The 12,257-nt window shown below is 43.2% G+C and overlaps 1 protein-coding gene across 1 annotated transcript; it reads left to right on the top strand.

Moving 5' to 3' along the window:
- The first annotated feature begins 321 nt into the window (after nt 1-321).
- On the top strand, nt 322-6,695 carry LOC129862226 (zona pellucida sperm-binding protein 3-like). Its single transcript, XM_055933660.1, has 8 exons — nt 322-833; nt 1,133-1,251; nt 1,888-1,991; nt 2,207-2,384; nt 5,541-5,727; nt 5,913-5,995; nt 6,170-6,270; nt 6,583-6,695. Exons 1-8 carry the CDS (start codon nt 375-377, stop codon nt 6,642-6,644), a joined length of 1,293 nt encoding a protein of 430 aa, XP_055789635.1. The 5' UTR covers nt 322-374; the 3' UTR covers nt 6,645-6,695.
- The last annotated feature ends 5,562 nt before the right edge of the window (nt 6,696-12,257 follow it).

The raw sequence follows: 12,257 nt of genomic DNA, 5'->3' as shown, positions 1-12,257 counted from the left end.
ATAGAAAAAATACGTTTGTGGCATCTATATATAAAGCAAACTTAGCAAACACACATATAAAGGTACCCAAAAACATTTATTTCTGATGAAAAAGCATTTTTTAACAACAAAAATCTTGAAACTTTGATAATATAACATAACATTTTTGGTATTAAGAAGTTGCTTTGAATAGTCTGCTATTAAAGGACCATCAGCCACAGCATTTGATTGGCTAAAACCTTGACTCCTCAGAGCTAATAGGGAATGTTCAAATGAGGAGGGGGCGGGTTTCCAATAAGTAAACAACGCTCAATCCGTTATAAAAGTGGCCACTTCTCCTTCATCCACTTCACATCATCCAGTGAACATTGCTGATCAATTCTTGTTGTGAAGCCATGGCGATTAAGTGGAGTGTAGTTTGTCTCGTGGCAGTGGCCATGCTTGGCTGTCTGTGTGTTGCTCAGAATTGGCCAGCCTTCAAACCCAATCGTCCGTCACCTCAGCAGCCTCAGCAACCACCGTATCAGAAGCCCAGGATCCCACCAAAAGACCAAACCCAGGCTAAGCAGAAGTTTGATACACCCTTGGATTGGAGCTATCCTCTGGACCCAAAGCCAGAGCCCAAGATTATTGGGAGCTCAGAGGCGAGAACCCCTGTGGCTGCCAATTCAGTAAGGGCTGAGTGCAGGGAGAACATGGTCCACGTGGAAGCGAAGCACGACCTGCTGGGGATCGGCCAGTTGATCCAGCTAGAAGACCTCACTTTGGGAGACTGCCCTATGACTGCATTCGACAATATCAACCAGGTGCTCATCTTTGAGTCTCCGCTGCAGTCATGCGGCAGCCAGCTAAGGGTATGTATTATAATGATGATAATGATAGTCATGAACTGTATTTATATTATTTGAAAAGAAAAAAGAAAAATTATAACCCCAAATGAGTGCTAAATGGTAAAAAAATAATACAAGCCCAGGTATTTATATTATATGTAGGGCATTATTGTACACGGCAGTTAGTTGTCAATTTACCTGAACAAATGGTTGGATAAAATAAATCTCACATTCCTCACAATCTCACATGTCCTGTCCATAGTAAATTTATCTATTTTAATTACATTTGTGAATGTATTAATATTGTTGTGATTGTTTCCCAGATGACTACCAACTCCCTCATCTACATCTTCACTCTGTTTTACAAACCCAAACCTCTGGCAAACACCCCCCTCATCAGGACAAATGACGCAATGATCATTATTGAGTGCCACTATCCAAGGTGGGAAGAGCAGACCTAGGTCCAAATAGTACAGACTGATTTAGTTTGACTGCCACAACAGGAACTAATAAAACAGTTCCAAAAGTACCAGTCCTGCCCACCCAGCATGTAGTATAAGATAAATCAAGCAGACTTGAAGTATTTCAGGAAATAACCTCAACCCAGTGTAGCCAAAACCCACTAGCAATAGTGGGTAAACTCAATTCAATCAAACCTGCATTCTAATATATATATTTTTTTGACAACTTAATTCAGAATATATATATATATAATATAATACTATATAATATAATACTATAACATAATAATATAATATATATATATATATATATATATATTATATTATTATGTTATAGTATTATATTATATATGTATTATATTATATCATATTATATTACATATATATATACTAGAATGCAGGTGTGATTGGATTGAGTCTCTAGTTGCAGGTGAATACAGTACTACACTGTTTCACTACCATTAAAGTTATCATACTTTCACCACACCCACAGTGGACATTTATTTGGCTTCTTAATTTAAAACACAATTAATATTAAAAACAGTTATGGTGATTCCTATACAGATGTACAACACATTTAAAAAAAACATTTGTAAAACAATGTCTCTCTTCTCCAGGAAACACAATGTGAGCAGCCTGGCCCTGATCCCAACCTGGACCCCTTTCTCCGCTGCTAAGTATGCAGAGGAACTCCTGTACTTCTCCATGAGGTTAATGACTGGTGGGTACAAATGCAGTGTAGAGAGGGTCCACACTAAAAAGCCAATTTCCCGGACCCAGATTTGGGCTTTTCCTGGGCTAAAAATAACTTTCAGTGGAGTTTCTCCATCGAGTTCTTAATTGAGTGTACTTTTTAGACCAGGAGTACGCTTAACCTGTTCATTTCGGTAATGTTAGTATCAATAGCAAATGTAATGTAACAACTTCTCTTGGCAGCTGACTGGCAGTATGAGAGGGCCGGTAACATGTACGTGTTGGGTGATATGGTGAACATCGAGGCCTCTGTCATGCAGTACTTCCACGTCCCCCTGCGTATCTTTGTGGACAGCTGTGTGGCCACCCTGGAACCCAACATAAACGCCAATCCCAGATACGCCTTCATTGAGAATCATGGGTAAGTAAAGGAAGGGGTTCAGTCAACACTAGGGGTGGTTTCGTGGACATAGCCTAATCTTGGATTTAAATACACTTTTAAACTGGACTAATGAACATGTTATTTCTCAAAAAATTGTTTAGGATAGTCCTAGACTTTAACTAATCTGGAATTAACAGTCTGATTTCTAGAAATACATTTTGAGCTAGTCCAGGTCTAAGTGAGGGTATAAACTATACCAAGAAGGAGGCAGGTTTAACTTCAGAATAACGCACTGTGTCAATGACAATATAAACTCAGCAAAAAGAGAAACGTCCCCTTTTCAGGACCCTGTCTTTCAAAGATAATTCGTAAAAATCCAAATAACTTCACAGATCTTCATTGTAAAGGGTTTAAACACTGCTTGCTCAATGAACCATAAACAATTAATGAACATGCACCTGTGGAACCGTCGTTAAGACTCTAACAGCTTACAGACGGCAGGCAATTAAGGTCACAGTAATGAAAACTTAGGGCACTAAAGAGGCCTTTCTACTGTCTCTGAAAAACACCAAAAGAAAGATGCCCAGGGTCCCTGCTCATCTGCGTGAACGTGCCTTAGACATGCTGCAAGAAGGCATGAGAACTGCAGATGTGGCCAGGGCAATAAATTGCAATGTCCGTACCGTCAGACGCCTAAGACAGCGCTACAGGGAGACAGGATGGACAGCTGATCGTTTTCCCATTGGCAGACCACCTGCACAGGATCGGTACATCCGAACATCACACCTGCGGGACAGGTACAGGATGCAACAACAACTGCCCGAGTTACACCAGGAACACACAATCTCTCCATCAGTGCTCAGACTGTCTGCAATAGGCTGAGAGAGGCTGGACTGAGGGCTTGTAGGCCTGTTGTAAGGCAGGTCCTCACCAGACATCACAGGCAACAACGTCGCCTATGGGCACAAACCCACCGTCGCTGGACCAGACAGGACTGGCAAAAAGTGCTCTTCACTGACGAGTTGCGGTTTTGTCTCAGCAGGGGTGATGGTTGGATTCGTGTTTATCGTCGAAGGAATGAGCGTTACACTGAGGCCTGTACTCTGGAGCGGGATCAATTTAGAGATGGAGGGTCTGTCATGGTCTGGGCGGTGTGTCACAGCATCATCGGACTGATTTTGTTGTCATTGCAGGCAATCTCAACGCTGTGCGTTACAGGGAAGACATCCTCCTCCCTCATGTGGTACCCTTCCTGCAGGCTCATCCTGATGTAACAGTTTAACTTTAGTCCGTCCCCTCGCGCGAACCAGGGACCCTTGGCACACATCAACAACAGTCACCCACGAAGCATCGTTACCCATTACTCCACAAAAGCCACGTCCCTTGCAGAGCAAGGGGAACCACTACTTCAAGGTCTCAAAGCAAGTGACGTCACCGATTGAAACGCTATTAGCGCGCACCACCGCTAACTAGCTAGCCATTTCACATCGGTTACACTCTACCCCCTTTCGACCTCCTCCTTTTCCGCAGCAACCAGTGATCCGGGTCACGGCACCAATGTAACAGTATAACTTTAGTCCGTCCCCTCGCCCCGACCCGGGCGAGAACCAGGGACCCTCTGCACACATCAACAACAGTCACCCACGAAGCATCGTTACCCATTGCTCCACAAAGCCGCGGCCCTTGCAGAGCAAGGGGAACCACTACTTCAAGGTCTCAAAGCAAGTGACGTCACAGATTGAAACGCTATTAGCGCGCACCACCGCTAACTAGCTAGAGGGTCACTGACATGACCCTCCAGCATGACAATGCCACCAGCCATACTGCTCGCTCTGTGCATGATTTCCTACAAGACTGGAATGTCAGTGTTCTGCCATGGCTAGTGAAGAGCCTAGATCCCAATCCCGTTGAGCATGTCTGGGACCTGTTGGATCGGATGGTGAGGGCTAGGGCCATTCCCCCCAGAAATGTCTAGGAACTTGCAGGTGCCTTGGTGGAAGTGGGGTAACATCTCACAGCAAGAACTGGCAAATCTGGTGCAGTCCATGAGGAGGAGATGCACTGCAGTACTTAATGCAACTGGTGGCCACACCAAATACTGACTGTTACTTTTGATTTTGACCCCCCCCTTTGTTCAGGGACACATTATTCTGTTTCTTCCACATGTTTGTGGAACTTGTTCAGTTTATGTCTCAGTTGTTGAATCTTGATATGTTCATACAATTATTTACACATGTTAAGTTTGCTGAAAATAAACGCAGTTGACAGTGAGAGGACGTTTCTTTTTTTGCTGAGTTTAGGTTTCCTGCTTTCCCTGACAGAGCTCAAAGTTAAAGTTTTCCTTTTCCAAATTAGTTATTCCAGAATTAGGTAACTAATTTCACATGCATGAAATGGTTGTCCAAACTTGGCTTTCTGTTGCAAAATAATATTGTTATGGGGTAATATTTTATTAACTGCAATTATTTTGAATGTTTGCTTTTATCTTCTGCATTGTTTTATTTTGATTGTTTGCTCCAGTCTGTGCTCATACATACAATGCTTGAATATTTGTGGTCCATACGAGGCTTCTGAAGCAACCTCAGATCAAAACCACCTTCACATAGTGCATGTAATTATGCTGTGTTTACACATGCAGCACAGGTCTGATCTTTTTCCACTAATTGGTCTTTTGACCAATCAGATCAGCTCTTTTGCCAATAATTGGGTATTAGATCAGAATTGGGCTGACTATGTTGACATGTTGCCGCTGTCAAGAGTCATGTTCCCCTGCTCAGACGTTGCTGACGCATACTAGATGTTACAATGCCTGGATAGGTATTTTACATATCAGCTAACCACATCATATGCTATAGTAATCTGTCATTGGTTGATGCATTCAACATCTGAGCAGGGACACACAATCAAGGACTCCACGGTCTGGATCTAGAAAACAGTATTCTGAAGTTTTTTATTCTGGATTCATGTAAGAATCCTATTTGTGATGTAATTTAAGATCTGTCCAGGAAACCGGCCCTAACTGTGCAAAGTGTGATGAGTAACCTTGACTGAGGCAACATCTAATGCCTATGCTTGAGTTGTGCGGGCAACCAGGGCAGTTTAATGAGTGCACTGACTGTCATGTTGTTAAATGTGAGCCCAGCTAAAGCTTCCCCCTACCACGCCCCTGCCCTTGCACCATCTGTGCCCCCATAGGTGTCTGATCGATGCCAAAATGACAGGTTCCCACTCCCAGTTCATGCCTCGTTCCGCAGACTACAAGCTGTATTTCCAGGTGGAGGCTTTCAGGTTCCAGAGCCAGAAGGGGAGTGACCCAATTTATCCACAGAAAACAAAGATACCTGTTCAGGCTGCTTCAGATTATCCCGCTACGCTCGACATGGTGAGTTAATTCATTCAGTTCAATGCTACTTTATTTATCCCTCACAGGGCAGGTATGCAGGCAAGCAGAAATAATACTAACAAATAACACGGAAACATATCACATGAGACATAATTTTTTAAAATTGGGTATTTATCCTATGCTTTAATTGTTACAATGGCCATGTTCTTGGTAAATTCCAACAGATCTTCATTACCTGTCACCTGAAGGCAACCACAATCACCTTCCCTATTGATTTTGAGTACAAGGCCTGCTCCTTCATTAATACGTAAGTGTGTGCGTTCTACACCTGGGTCAAATACATGTTACATTAATGAAAGAAATGTTCATACTTGATGACACAGCGTATGTTATGCAATACATGAAAGGTATTATTATGTTACATCAATACTGCAATGCTGGTTTGATCGAATGTAGCCCTAAAGATGCAGTTTGTTAACAGGTGGAGGGAGGCTGGTGGAAATGATGGAGTGTGTGGCTGCTGTGACTCCACCTGTAGCAACAGGAAGGGACGCGATACCACTAAGCATCAAAACCCAGCAAGTACGTATGAGGCAACAAAGGTCTGCTTTTTAAGATAACAACAATGTGGAAACCTCAAAAATACTTGCAGAGAATGTTTGAATTTCTGAAAGGTCAATATCTGCTCACTGTTTGCTGCTCCTAAAATCCATTTTTGAAAGTGTTTTATTCCCCACTATAATAATTATTAATAAAGGTAACTTTTGAGAGCAGATAAACAGTGAGTGGATATTGATGTTCTTAACCTAGCTGTCTTTGTATTGTCCAGCTGCTGAAGGCTACTTTTGGATATGTGTAATGTCTCTCCTGTCCTTGTGTCTGCTCTCTCCTCAGATATATGGGAGGGAGATGTTCAGCTTGGTCCCATCTTTATCACGGAAAAGGTTGCGCAATAAATTCAGACCCTGCCATTGGCATGCCCATTGAAATAAACATAGTGGATGGTTCATCATCGTCTGTGTCTTCATTCCTGCTGTTGATGTTATGCACTAATTCATTAAAAACTAAAGCCATGCACTAGTTTAGGTGCTGAACAGATAAAAAAGACCTAGGTCTATTAATCAAATCCACAACTCTGTTTCCAAAAGTCACTTATTATTATGCTCATAACATATACCATATTAGACCATAAAAATACTGACGTTGCATTTGTCTGCTTGATTAAGTCTCCTTGTAGCTTATTATCCAATGTTATAAACATATGCTCTCAGATCAGTATAAAGGGATGACCTTAGACAATTTTTATGAGCCTAATTATGTGTAAATGTATGTATGTAGGAAGGAATGAAGTGTCTAAAGTAAAACAGGGTGCTATTTGAAACTTTTTTTAACAAGACCAGACAAACTTCTTATGGCTGCAATCCCGGTAACGGGATGATATGACAAATCAAATCAAATCAAGTTTATTTTATATAGCCCTTCGTACATCAGCTAATATCTCAAAGTGCTGTACAGAAACCCAGCCTAAAACCCCAAACAGCAAGCAATGCAGGTGTAGAAGCACGGCGGCTAGAAAGGCCAAAACCTAGGAAGAAACCTAGAGAGGAACCAGGCTATGAGGGGTGGCCAGTCCTCTTCTGGCTGTGCCGGGTGGAGATTATAACAGAACATGGCCAAGATGTTCAAATGTTCATAAATGACCAGCATGGTCAAATAATAATCAGGAGTAAATGTCAGTTGGCTTTTCATAGCCGATCATTAAGAGTATCTCTACCGCTCCTGCGGTCTCTAGAGAGTTGAAAACAGCAGGTCTGGGACAGGTAGCACGTCCGGTGGACAGGTCAGGGTTCCATAGCCGCAGGCAGATTAGTTGAAACTGGAACAGCAGCAAGGCCAGGTGGACTGGGGACAACAAGGAGTCATGCCCGGTAGTCCTGACGCATGGTCCTAGGGCTCAGGTCCTCCGAGAGAGAGAAAGAAAGAGAGAAGGAGAGAATTAGCGAGAGCATACTTAAATTCACACAGGACACCGGATAAGACAGGAGAAGTACTCCAGATATAACCAACTGACCCTAGCCCCCCGACACATAAACTACTGCAGCATAAATACTGGAGGCTGAGACAGGAGGGGTCAGGAGACACCGTGGCCCCATCTGATGATACCCCCGGACAGGGCCAAACAGGAAGGATATAACCCCACCCACTTTGCTAAAGCACAGCCCCCACACCACTAGAGGGATATCTTCAACCACCAACTTACCATCCTGAGACAAGGCCGAGTATAGCCCACAAAGATCTCCACCACAGCACAAACCAAGGGGGGGGCGCCAACCCAGACAGGAAGATCACGTCAGTTCAACCCACTCAAGTGACGCACCCCTCCTAGGGACGGCATGAAAGAGCACCAGTAAGCCAGTGACTCAGCCCCTGTAATAGGGTTAGAGGCAGAGAATCCCAGGGGAGAGAGGGGAACCGGCCAGGCAGAGACAGCAAGGGCAGTTCGTTGCTCCAGAGCCTTTCGGTTCACCTTCACACTCCTGGGCCAGACTACACTCAATCATATGACCTACTGAAGAGATAAGTCTTCAGTAAAGACTTAAAGGTTGAGACCGAGTCTGCGTCTCTCACATGGGTAGGCAGACTATTCCATAAAAATGGAGATCTATAGGAGAAAGCCCTGCCAATTAGGAGGCCTGCGTCTTGTGACCGTAGCGTACGTGTAGGTATGTACGACAGGACCAACTCGGAATGATAGGTAGGAGCAAGCCCATGTATCGCTTTATAGGTTAACAGTAAAACTTTGAAATCAGCCCTTGCCTTAACAGGAAGCCAGTGTAGGGAAGCTATCACTGGAGTAATATGATCAAATTTCTTGGTTCTAGTCAGGATTCTAGCAGCCGTATTTAGCACTAACTGAAGTTTATTTAGTGCTTTATCCGGGTAGCCGGAAAGTAGAGCATTGCAGTAGTCTAACCTAGAAGTAACAAAAGCATGGATTAATTTTTCTGCATCATTTTTGGACAGAAAATTTCTGATTTTTGCAATGTAACGTAGATGGAAAAAAGCTGTCCTTGAAACAGTCTTGATATGTTCGTCAAAAGAGAGATCAGGGTCCAGAGTAACGCCGAGGTCCTTCACAGTTTTATTTGAGACGACTTTACAACCATCAAGATTAATTAATTGTCAGATTTAACAGAATATCTCTTTGTTTCTTGGGACCTAGAACAAGCATCTCTGTTTTGTCCGAGTTTAAAAGTAGAAAGTTTTCAGCCATCCACTTCCTTATGTCTGAAACACAGGCTTCTAGCGAGGGCAATTTTGGAGCTTCACCATGTTTCATTGAAATGTACAGTTGTGTGTCATCCGCATAGCAGTGAAAGTTAACATTATGTTTTCGAATGACATCCCCAAGAGGTAAAATATATAGTGAAAACAATAGTGGTCCTAAAACGGAACCTTGAGGAACACCGAAATGTACAGTTGATTTGTCAGAGGCCAAACCATTCACAGAGACAAACTGATATCTTTCCGAGAGATAAAATCTAAACCAGGCCAGAACTTGTCCATGTAGACCAATTTGGGTTTCCAGTCTCTCCAAAAGAATGTGGTGATCGATGGTATCAAAGGCAGCACTAAGGTCTAGATGCAGAGCCTCGGTCTGACGCCATTAAAAGGTAATTTACCACCTTCACAAGTGCAGTCTCAGTGCTATGATGGGGTCTAAAACCAGACTGAAGCATTTCGTATACATTGTTTGTCTTCAGGAAGGCAGTGAGTTGCTGCGCAACAGCTTTTTCTAAAATTTTTGAGAGGAATGGAAGATTCGATATAGGCCGATAGTTTCTTATATTTTCTGGGTCAAGGTTTTGCTTTTTCAAGAGAGGCTTTATTACTGCCACTTTTAGTGAGTTTGGTACACATACGGTGGATAGAGAGACATTTATTATGTTCAACATAGGAGGGCCAAGCACATGAAGCAGCTCTTTCAGTAGTTTAGTTGGGATAGGATCCAGTATGCAGCTTGAAGTTTTAGAGGCCATGATTTTTTCATCATTGTGTCAAGCAATATAGTACTAAAACACTTAAGTGTCTCTCTTGATCCTAGGTCCTAGCAGAGTTGTGCAGACTCAGGACAGCTAAGCTTTGGAGGAATACGCAGATTTAAGAGGAGTCCGTAATTTGCTTTCTAATGATCATGATCTTTTCCTCAAAGAAGTTCATGAATTTATTACTGCTGAAGTGAAAGCCATCCTCACTTGGGGAATGCTGCTTTTTAGTTAGCTTTGCAACAGTATCAAAAATACATTTTGGATTGTTCTTATTTTCCTCAATTAAGTTGGAAAAGTAGGATGATCGAGCAGCAGTGAGGGCTCTTCGATACTGCACGGTACTGTCTTTCCAAGCTAGTCGGAAGACTTCCAGTTTGGTGTGGCACCATTTCCGTTCCAATTTTCTGGAAGCTTGCTTCAGAGCTCAGGTATTTTCTGTATACCAGGGAGCTAGTTTCTTATGACAAATGTTTTTAGTTTTTAGGGGTGCAACTGCATCTAGGGTATTGCGCAAGGTTAAATTGAGTTCCTCAGTTAGGTGGTTAACTGATTTTTGTCCTCTGACGTCCTTGGGTAGGCAGAAGGAGTCTGGAAGGGCATCAAGAAATCTTTGTGTTGTCTGAGAATTTATAGCACGACTTTTGATGCTCCTTGGTTGGGGTCTGAGCAGATTATTTGTTGCGATTACAAACGTAATAAAATGGTGGTCCAATAGTCCAGGATTATGAGGAAAAACATTAAGATCCACAACATTTATTCCATGGGACAAAACTAGGTTCAGAGTATGACTGTGGCAGTGAGTAGGTCCAGAGACATGTTGGACAAAACCCACTGAGTCGATGATGGCTCCAAAAGCCTTTTGGAGTGGGTCTGTGGACTTTTCCATATGAATATTAAAATCACCAAAAATTAGAATATTATCTGCAATGACTACAAGGTCCAATAGGAATTCAGGGAACTCAGTGAGGAACGCTGTATATGGCCCAGGAGGCCTGTAAACAGTAGCTATAAAAAGTGATTGAGTAGGCTGCATAGATTTCATGACTAGAAGCTCAAAAGACGAAAACTGATTTTTTTTTTTTGTAAATTGAAATTTGCTATCGTAAATGTTAGCAACACCTCCGCCTTTGCGGGATGCACGGGGGATATGGTCACTAGTGTAACCAGGAGGTGAGGCCTCATTTAACACAGTAAATTCATCAGGCTTAAGCCATGTTTCAGTCAGGCCAATCACATCAAGATTATGATCCGTGATTAGTTCATTGACTATAACTGCCTTTGAAGTGAGGGATCTAACATTAAGTAGCCCTATTTTGAGATGTGAGGTATCACGATCTCTTTCAATAATGGCAGGAATGGAGGAGGTCTTTATCCTAGTGAGATTGCTAAGGCGAACACCGCCATGTTTAGTTTTGCCCAACCTAGGTCGAGGCACAGACACAGTCTCAATGGGGATAGCTGAGCTGACTACACTGACTATGCTAGTGGCAGACTCCACTAAGCTGGCAGGTTGGCTAACAGCCTGCTGCCTGGCCTGCACCCTGTTTCATTGTGGAGCTAGATGAGTTAGAGCCCTGTCTATGTTGGTAGATAAGATGAGAGCACCCCTCCAGCTAGGATGGAGTCCGTCACTCCTCAGCAGGCCAGGCTTGGTCCTGTTTGTGGGTGAGTCCCAGAAAGAGGGCCACTTATCTACAAATTATTTCTTTTGGGAGGGGCAGAAAACAGTTTTCAACCAGCGATTGAGTTGTGAGACTCTGCTGAAGAGCTCATCACTCCCCCTAACTGGGAGGGGGCCAGAGACAATTACTCGATGCCGACATCTTTCTAGCTGATTTACACGCTGAAGCTATGTTGCGCTTGGTGACCTCTGACTGTTTCATCCTAACATCGTTGGTGCCGACATGGATAACAATATCTCTATACTCTCTACACTCGCCAGTTTTAGCTTTAGCCAGCACCATCTTCAGATTAGCCTTAACGCCGGTAGCCCTGCCCCCTGGTAAACAGTGTATGATCGCTGGGTGATTCGTTTTAAGTCTAATACTGCGGGTAATGGAGTTGCCAATGACTAGGGTTTTCAATTTGTCAGAGCTAATGGTGGGAAGCTTCGGCGTCTCAGACCCCGTAACGGGAGGAGTAGAGACAAGAGAAGACTTGGCCTCAGACTCTGACTCGCTACTTAATGGGGAAAACTGGTTGAACATTTCTGTCGGCTGAATGAGCGACACCAGTTGAGCATTCCTAGAGCATTTCCCTCCAGAAGCCATGAGAAAGTTGTCCGGCTGCGGGGACTGTGCGGGGGGATTTATACTACTATCTGTACTTACTGGTGCCACAGACGCTGTTTCATCCTTTCCTACACTGAAATTACCCTTGCCTAATGATTGTGTCTGAAGCTGGGCTTGCAGCACAGCTATCCTCACCGTAAGGCGATCGTTCTCCTGTATATTATAAGTACAGCGACTGCAATTAGAAGGTATCATGTTAATGTTACTACTTAGCTTCGGCTGTTGAAAG

The sequence above is a fragment of the Salvelinus fontinalis genome, chromosome 9 (genome assembly GCF_029448725.1).
Source record: "Salvelinus fontinalis isolate EN_2023a chromosome 9, ASM2944872v1, whole genome shotgun sequence".
NCBI lineage: Eukaryota > Metazoa > Chordata > Actinopteri > Salmoniformes > Salmonidae > Salvelinus > Salvelinus fontinalis.
This window is presented reverse-complemented; position numbering and strand designations above follow the sequence as displayed.

Excerpts from the sequence above, each read along its gene's own strand:
- LOC129862226 (XM_055933660.1), top strand. The coding sequence starts at position 375 with ATGGCGATTAAGTGGAGTGTAGTTTGTCTCGTGGCAGTGGCCATGCTT. Across the intron at positions 1,992-2,206 it reads CTCCATGAGGTTAATGACTG|CTGACTGGCAGTATGAGAGG; the intron begins GTGGGTACAAAT and ends TTCTCTTGGCAG. Across the intron at positions 2,385-5,540 it reads GCCTTCATTGAGAATCATGG|GTGTCTGATCGATGCCAAAA; the intron begins GTAAGTAAAGGA and ends GTGCCCCCATAG.